Raw genomic sequence first — 9,411 nt, forward strand, 5'->3', positions numbered from 1 at the left:
ATTAGGAAGTCCAGGATCCATTTGCAGAGGGCGGTGTTTAGTCCCAGGGTCCTTAGCTTAGTGATGAGCTTTGAGGGCACTATGCTCTTGAACGCTGAGCTGTAGTCAATGAATAGCATTCTCACATAGGTGTTTCTTTTGTCCAGGTGTGAAAGGGCAGTGTGGAGTACAATAGAGGTTGCATCATCTGTGGATCTGTTGGGTCAGTACGCAAATTGAAGTGGGTCTAGGGATTCTAGGATTATGGTGTTGATGTGAGCCATGATCAGCCTCCAAAGCACTTCCTGGCTACAGACGTCAGGTCTACGGGTTGGTAGTCATTTAGGCAGGATACCTTAGTGTTCTTGGGCACAGGGACTATGGTGGTCTGCTTGAAACATATTGGTATTACAGACTCAGACAGGGAGAGGTTGAAAATGTCAGTGAAGATGCTTGACAGTTGGTCAGCGTATGCTCAGAGTACAAGTCCGGGTAATCATTCTGTCCCTGCAGCTTTGTGAATGTTGACCTGTTTAAAGGTCTTGCATCTTACATCGGCTGTGGAGAGCGTGATCACACAGTCGTCTGGAACAGCTGACACTCTCATGCATGTTTCAATGTTACTTGCCTCGAAGCGAGCACACAAGTTATTTATCTCGTTTGTGTCACTAGGCAGCTCTTGGTTGTGCTTTCCTTTGTAGTCTGTAATAGTTTGCAAGCCCTGCCACATCCAAGGAACACCGGAGCTAGTGTAGTACGACTCGATCTTAGTCCTGTATTGACGCTTTGTCTGTCTGATGGTTCGTCGGAGGGCATAGCGGAGGGCATAGCGGGATTTCTTATGAGCTTCCGGGTTAGAGTCCAGCTCCTTGAAAGCGGAAGTTCTACCCTTTAGCTCAGTGCGGATGTTGCCTGTAATCCATGGCTTCTGGTTGGGGTATGTACGTACAGTCAATGTGGGGACAAAGTCATCGATGCACATATTGATGAAGCCAGTGACTGATGTGGTGTATTCCTCAATGCCATCGGAAGAATCCCGGAACATATTCAGTCTGTGACAGCAAAACAGTCCTGCAGTTAAGCATCTGCTTCATCTGCCCACTTTTTTTATTGACCGAGTCACTGGTGCTTCCTGTTTGAATATTTGCTTGTAAGCAGGAATCAGGAGGATAAAATTATGGTCAGATTTTCCAAATGGAGTTAGAGCTTTGTACGCGCCTCTGTGTGTGGAGTAAAGGTGGTCTAGAGTTTTTTCCCTCTGGTTGCACATTTAATGTGCTGATAGAAATTAGGGAAAACTGATTCAAGTTTCCCTGCATTAAAGTCCCCGGCCACTAGGAGCGCCGCCTCTGGATGAGCGTTTTCCTGTTTGCTTATGGCGGTATACAGCTCATTGAGTGTGGTCTTAGTGCCAGCATCGGTCTGTGGTGGTAGGTAGACAGCTACATAAAATACAGATGAAAACTCTCTAGGTAGATAGCTTATCATGAGACACTCTACCTCAGGCTAGCAAAACCTCAAGACCTCCTTAGATATCGTGCACCAGGAGTTGTTTACAAATATACATAGACTGCCACCCCTTGTCGTACCGGAGTCTGCTGTTCTATCCTGCCGATAGTGTGTATAACCCACCAGCTGTATGTTATAGTAATGTCGTCGTTCAGATACAACTCGGTGAAACATAAGATATTACAGTTTTGAATGTCCCATTGGTAGGATATGTCTGCTTTGAGTTCGTCCCATTTATCCAACGATTTTACGTTGGCTAACAGTACGGATGGCAACGGTAGATTTGCCACTCGTCGACTGATCTTCACAAGGCACCCCGATCTCCTTCTGCGAAATCGCTGTCTCTTTCTCCTGCGAAAGATGGGGATGAGGGCCTGTTTGGGTGTCTGAGTAAATCCCTCCCGTCAAACTCTTAAAGAAAAATTATTAGTCCAAATGTGAGTAATTGATGTTCTGATGTGCAGAAATTCTTTTCAGTCATAAGAGACGGTAGCAGCAAAATTATGTACAAAATAAGTTACAAACAAATAGCACGGTTGGTTAAAAGCCAATAAAACGGCAGCCATCCTCTCTGGCGCCATTACTGTTTCTAAGCTAGAACAGGGTAGTTGACTAATGCTGATGCCCAGAATTCAAATAACAAATCCACAAATGAAATCAGAATACCCACTGGTAGTACCATCAGGGCTAATCTTCCTGGATATGTACAAGCACAGCTCAACTCAACCCAAGAAACACTTCTGGTTGTACTTACAGTAATACCTTTAACACTTATCAGAGTGCAAACCTTGAGTTTGCGTAAACACATCTACCCTTTAAGAGTTTTGAAAGTCTCACTCACCTCTCTGTCACTCAAGTCTGAAGGTAAAATGGTACTGCAGTTGCTGCTACCAAAAACACATTCAAAAATACAAAAAAAAAATACAAAAATCAGACCTGTCGCTAGTTGTTGTCTGCGGCTGACGTAGATAAAATCTATTTCTAGAGTAGATCAGTCCTGACTCTTTAATCTGAACTCCCTGTCATTGGTTGACACCACCACCGTCTCCCAGTAGACTGGATGCCCTGAGCAGTGAGCATCCAATCAGAGTGCAGGATTAAGAGAGGTGCCAGCTACTGGAACAACAAGCTGCAGGAAGATGGCCCGTAGATGGAGGTTAGCAAGAGAGAGAGAAAGAAAGAAAGAAAGAAAGAAAGAAAGAAAGAAAGAAAGAAAGAAAGAAAGAAAACGAGAGAGAGATATTGTAATGATAGAGAGGAGAAAGAGCGAGAGAGAGAGAGAGAGAGAGAGAGAGAGAGGACAGATAGACACACCAGGGCCAAAACAATGAGACACACAACAGACCGACCCAATCTTTAAAGTTATTGATCTTAAGGTCTAGCAATGACACTGGGCTAATGGCCTTCAGACTACAGATTAGTTTCTGGAATGTTGTCTTCCTAGCAGGGTCTTTTGTATGACTTTGCCAGTCATGCAGAGTTCTAATTCCTAATTACTGCATATGTGCAGAACACTCAGAAAGGAAGATGATTCAGACAGAACATTCAGACATACAGAACACTCAACAGACAGAACACTCAACAGACAGAACACTCAACAGAACAGAACACTCAGACATACAGAACACTCAACAGACAGAACACTCAACATACAGAACACTCAACAGACAGAACACTCGACAGACATACAGAACACTCAGACAGACAGAACACTCAGACAGACAGAACACTCAACAGACAGAACACTCAGACATACAGAACACTCAACAGACATAACACTCAGACATACAGAACACTCAACAGACAGAACACTCAACAGACAGAACATTCAACAGACAGAACACTCAGACATACAGAACACTCAGACATACAGAACACTCAGACATACAGAGCACTCAACAGACAGAACACTCAACAGACAGAACACTCAGACATACAGAACACTCAACAGACAGAACACTCAACAGACAGAACACTCAGACAGACAGAACATTCAGACATACAGAACACTCAGACATACAGAACATTCAGACATACAGAACATTCAGACATACAGAACACTCAGACATACAGAACACTCAGACATACAGAACACTCAACAGACAGAACACTCAACAGACAGAACATTCAACAGACAGAACACTCAACAGACAGAACATTCAACAGACAGAACATTCAGAAAGACAGAACATTCAACAGACAGAACACTCAACAGACAGAACACTCAACAGACAGAACACTCAACAGACAGAACACTCAACAGACAGAACATTCAACAGACAGAACATTCAACAGACAGAACATTCAACAGACAGAACATTCAGAAAGACAGAACATTCAACAGACAGAACACTCAACAGACAGAACACTCAACAGACAGAACACTCAACAGACAGAACACTCAACAGACAGAACATTCAACAGACAGAACATTCAGAAAGACAGAACATTCAACAGACAGAACACTCAACAGACAGAACACTCAACAGACAGAACACTCAACAGACAGAACATTCAACAGACAGAACATTCAACAGACAGAACATTCAGAAAGACAGAACATTCAGAAAGACAGAACACTCAACAGACAGAACATTCAACAGACAGAACACTCAACAGACAGAACATTCAACAGACAGAACATTCAGAAAGACAGAACACTCAACAGACAGAACACTCAACAGACAGAACATTCAACAGACAGAACACTCAACAGACAGAACACTCAACAGACAGAACACTCAACAGACAGAACACTCAACAGACAGAACATTCAACAGACAGAACACTCAACAGACAGAACATTCAACAGACAGAACATTCAGAAAGACAGAACATTCAACAGACAGAACACTCAACAGACAGAACACTCAACAGACAGAACACTCAACAGACAGAACACTCAACAGACAGAACATTCAACAGACAGAACATTCAACAGACAGAACATTCAGAAAGACAGAACATTCAGAAAGACAGAACATTCAACAGACAGAACACTCAACAGACAGAACATTCAACAGACAGAACATTCAACAGACACAACATTCAACAGACAGAACATTCAACAGACAGAACATTCAACAGACAGAACATTCAGAAAGACAGAACACTCAACAGACAGAACATTCAACAGACAGAACATTCAACAGACAGAACATTCAGAAAGACAGAACATTCAACAGACAGAACATTCAACAGACAGAACATTCAACAGACAGAACATTCAGACATACAGAACATTCAGAAAGACAGAACACTCAAGTAGATGGTGGAACACTCAGATGGAACAGAAACAGAATGGAACACCCAAACAAAACCTTCAGACAGAACCCTCAGGTAGCCCGTACCCAGATAGTACCTCTGTGCTGTAGGATTAAGGTCAGGACATCATTTGCTGAGGAGCTATACTCAAAGGCAACCTATCACCATACTACAGTATACAATACTACTGTATCAGGGTCAACGTAGTCTCGCGGTACCAGACTTCCAAGTCTCGTTCATCACTCGGTTATTCAGAAGCGACGTGAGAAAGTTGTAAATCGAGATATGGATCAATGCCATCAATCCTTTTATGCTCAAAGGTTATTTTTGTAATATAGATTGAAAAAGCAGAATGTTTCAGATCATAAAATGACTGATTAAGTTTCCAGAGGCGGCATAATTTCCAGAGATTGTATTGGAATGTATTAAATTAGACTGTTAGGAGTGAGTGTGTGTGTGTGTGTGTGTGTGTGTGTGTGTGTGTGTGTGTGTGTGTGTGTGTGTGTGTGTGTGTGTGTGTGTGTGTGTGTGTGTGTGTGTGTGTGTGTGTGTGTGTGTGTGTGTGTGTGTGTGTGTGTGTGTGTGTGTGTGTGTGTGTGTGTGTGTGTGTGTGTGTGTGCGAGAGATGGTTTAAAGAGGATTAAGCCTCTCACTGGACGGCTCACAATATGGTCGCCTGATGCAGAGTGTTATTGAGACATAAACAAGAGTTGTGTAAGATTGTCTAATAGCACAACACTGCCGTCTAGGGGATAGAGCAGTTATACATACACCCCCACACAAGCATGTAAACACACACACTGAACACATCCACATTCTCCAACGTTCAAGCTCATTCAAGTCTAAATCAGACACCTTCAGCCTTGAGTAGTTTTTTTGCTGGTGGAAGTCAGAATGTCAGCTACAGTATGTATAAAAGGTATAATGCGCTATTTCAAATAGCCTCACAATGGATCTGCATTCTGAAACATAGTGCCTCACAAATATGCCCTGAGTGAGTAACTATGGGGTTATATTCACATGAACAGATATATCAATGTATCGTATCGTATCATCTCAGTCCCCATGGCTCAGTGGTCACTGTTACTGTGTGTCTGTCCTGCTCTTGTCTTATGTAATAATCATACATGATGTTTTATAATCCAATCCACTCTTTAGGGTTAATAGAGAATGGAGAAAAGAGAAGAGAAAAGGGAAGAGAGAAAGAGAGGCGAGAGAGAGTGTAAAGAATATATGAGAGAAAGTGAGAGAGGGGAAAAGAGGAGAGAGAGAGTGAGGGAGTAAAAAGAGAGAGTGGCTAAAGGTCTGCTGGATGCGGAGTGGACCAGATGCCAGTCTCTAGCACTGTCACTAGTTTAAGTGCTGCTGGTAAATGTCACGGCACAATTCCGGAACTTTCATTACGCACACCTGGCCCCTATTCCAGGGGGTGATAGGTAGACTAGTGGTTAGAGCGTTGGACCAGTGACCGAAAGGTTGCAAGATCGAATCACTGAGCTGACAAGATAAACATCTGTCGTTCTGCCACTGAACAAGGCAGTTAACCCACTTCTTAGGCTGTCATTGAAAATAAGAAATTGTTCTTAACTGACTTGCCTAGTTAAATAAAGATAACAAATAAATAAAACAATTCCCAGTGATTAGTAATTGTGTACTTGGTTTACCATTTTCCTGTCGATTATTGTTACAATGTCCGTTGGTTCGTGAAAGTGCTATGTGGTTTTGGCTTTCATGCCATATATATTGTGCAGACGATTACGGGTCTCGTCCCGTGTGATAATGATTATGCGATTGTGTTATTTATTCGAGTTACTCCTCGCTCTTTTGTTTGGGTGTCAACACTGTGTTTTGTAATAGTGTTTGGTCTTCGTCCCGTGCCTTTACACGGCACGCTGTAATTTGGGTAAATTAAAAAACCCTGTTACGCATTCCTGTGCCTGTCTCCCGATCCCTTATACCAGCGTGACAGTAAACTGATTACCAGGGCTGTTCCTTTGTGTGTGTGTTTGTGTGTGTGTTGGGGAAATGCTGCTTCTCTACAGATGGAAAACTGTGAAAATGCAATGGTGAATTGACTGCAATGTCAAGAGTAGAGGTAACTGCCAAAATATTGGAAACACTTGAGTTGAAAGTATATTGAAAGTAGTTAATTAAGCAATTACCATCCCATCATGCTCAGGGTCATGTATAAAAATGCTGGGCAGGCCATTATTTTGGTTCCCATGGCTATGCCTCCATAGGATGACAATGCCCCCATTCACAGGGCATGGCTGGTCACTGTACGGTTTGATGAGCATGAAAACAATGTAAACCATATGTCGTGGCCGTCTCAGTCCTCAGATCTCAACCCAACTGAACACTTATGGGAGATTCTGGAGCGGCGCCTGAGACGGGATGTTCCACCACCATCAACAAAACACCAAACTAAGGAATTTATCATGGGAGAATGGTGTCGCATCCCTCCAGTAGAGTTACAGACACTTGTAGAATCTATGCCACGGTGCATTGAAGCTGTTCTTGTTCATGGTGGCCCAACGCTCTATTAAGACACTTTATGTTGGTGTTTCCTTTATTTTGACAGTTACCTGTATGTGTGAACTATGAATACAAATACTGCTGTTGACCATTAAATGTCCCTTTACTCCATGTGCAATATGGAATCTGCCATGGCATTCAACCTTTCATTGTTAATGTATTCAAGCACTGGAGCCTGTCTCCTCCCCTTCATCCTCCTCTGATGATTGAAGTGGATTTAACAAGTGACATCAATAAGTGATCATGGCTTTCACCTGGACAGTCTACCATGTCATGGAAAGAGCAGGTGTTACTAATGTTTTGTACACTGTATTTCTCTGTGTGTGTGTGTGTGTGTGTGTGTGTGTGTGTGTGTGTGTGTGTGTGTGTGTGTGTGTGTGTGTGTGTGTGTGTGTGTGTGTGTGTGTGTGTGTGTGTGTGTGTGTGTGTGTGTGTGTGTAACACTGCTGGTACGGCCTTAATGAGAGGAAGCACAGAAGATGGAGTACAGCTTGATGGTTCAGTTCACAGGACGTCTAATACACACATACTGCATCCAGTTCCTCTCTGACTCATCATCTTTAAATAAAGATTGGTTTCATTACACTGCTGTTATTTATACATATATGAAATGGTCTCTCGTTACAGACACCAAATCGAGTAGCTGGCCTGCGCACGTGAGAGATTTGGTTCTGGGTTCTGAGATTGATGTACTAGATATTATCCCTTAATAGACTAGAATGCAACTACCCAATTTTCTGTTCTTCCATTGCAATTGTGCTTCCGCTTACATACATATCTGGTACACGGTGCTCTTCCAATATTCAGGGCTACCCAGGAATATTATAATAGGGTAAAGTATTGTGCTGTTGCCTACAGTATATACTCTGCCCCAGGTGAGAGCCAGCTCACCTGGTCGTCTGGTGATGCTCAGATAAAGCAGAGGCACAGAGGCTCTGGACATTACTGTTCATTAATAATTCACCTCCAGGTTTCTCTCTGCTTCCTTATGTTTTGTATTTTACACTGTTATACTTTTATGTGACAAAGACTAGTTTGATCTATAAATAAGCATTGAAGATGGTTAAAGAATTGTATAGATAGAGGATTGACTTTCACACACACTCTCTCTATTGCTCTACAAATCACAAACTTTTACAATAATGGGCTTAAGGTTGTAGGACTGATTGTTTCCTGCTGATAGACTCTGAATTGACCATGATATGATGCCACAGACTGCCAAGACAGACTAGTCTGTAGAGAGGGTCCTGACCTGAACTAGGCAGGAGTGTTTTCAGACCAGTTACACATAGTCAGGCCCTGGACATTGCCTAACAACCTGTACATTCTGAACATTTTGAGGTAGATCAGCTTCTGTTCTGCATGCTCAATATCTGCATTAATTACTTTGAATTTTGGTGGTGGCTGGCGTCTTGTCCTAGTCTTAAATAGCAGAGTGACTATCTTGGTTAGCTATAGGCCTATTAATGTTAATCATTTATCAGGTGTGGAAACTGACAGATCATTTAGGCTACTGAGACAAACCATATTTGACAGCTGGACCAAAACCCGCATGAACGCTTTACGCACCATCGAACAGTGCCAGCGCTCTACTGACGCTTGAGCTCTTCTGAAAGGAGCTCTAAATAATGCAAATGTTGTGAGTCAATTCGTCTCATAATTAACCACAGGCATACGAACCCATGTCTGCAGAAGAAAGCTTGAGCGAGAAGCCGACCGTATCTATCTGGTCCGATCTCTCCGCCCCAGATGTGGGCATGCTTCCCCTGGCCTCCCCCGATGTCGCAATCTCATCCATTTACACTTCCCAGATAAACGGCGCGTTGTATGCCCTTCGTTGACGCTATGGCGAAATGTATAGGACTGTGACATCACGTTGAATAGGCTACATAGTTGGCCTCATCGCCTTTTCAACACTAGTCGTATCTTCATCGCGGCAATTGTACGAGCATGATGCACACACTGCGGGGGATGTCTTGTCGCATAATACGCAGCTGTGGCTATATCATACTGTTCCTCTCGAGCATTATAAACCCACTCGGTTGCATTCTCACAGCTGTGTCTGCGTCATTCAAGGAAGATGGTCTATCATACATGTCATCGGAGCATCCTCTTGCGGTTGAC

At 43.0% G+C, this 9,411-nt stretch overlaps 1 protein-coding gene across 3 annotated transcripts in view; it reads right to left on the reverse strand.

The window, feature by feature from the left end:
- The window catches only part of LOC135511009 (phosphatidylinositol 4-phosphate 5-kinase type-1 gamma-like), a 38,767-nt gene extending 29,356 nt beyond the window's left edge, over positions 1 to 9,411 (reverse strand). For all 3 annotated transcript variants that reach the window (XM_064932457.1, XM_064932449.1, XM_064932439.1), the window contains exon 1: positions 8,968 to 9,411. In XM_064932457.1, the coding sequence (XP_064788529.1) occupies positions 8,968 to 9,085 (118 nt within the window). In that variant the 5' untranslated portion in view covers positions 9,086 to 9,411. The remainder of the gene's footprint in view (positions 1 to 8,967) is intronic.

Source organism: Oncorhynchus masou, chromosome 3, assembly GCF_036934945.1.
Source record: "Oncorhynchus masou masou isolate Uvic2021 chromosome 3, UVic_Omas_1.1, whole genome shotgun sequence".
Taxonomy (NCBI): domain Eukaryota; kingdom Metazoa; phylum Chordata; class Actinopteri; order Salmoniformes; family Salmonidae; genus Oncorhynchus; species Oncorhynchus masou.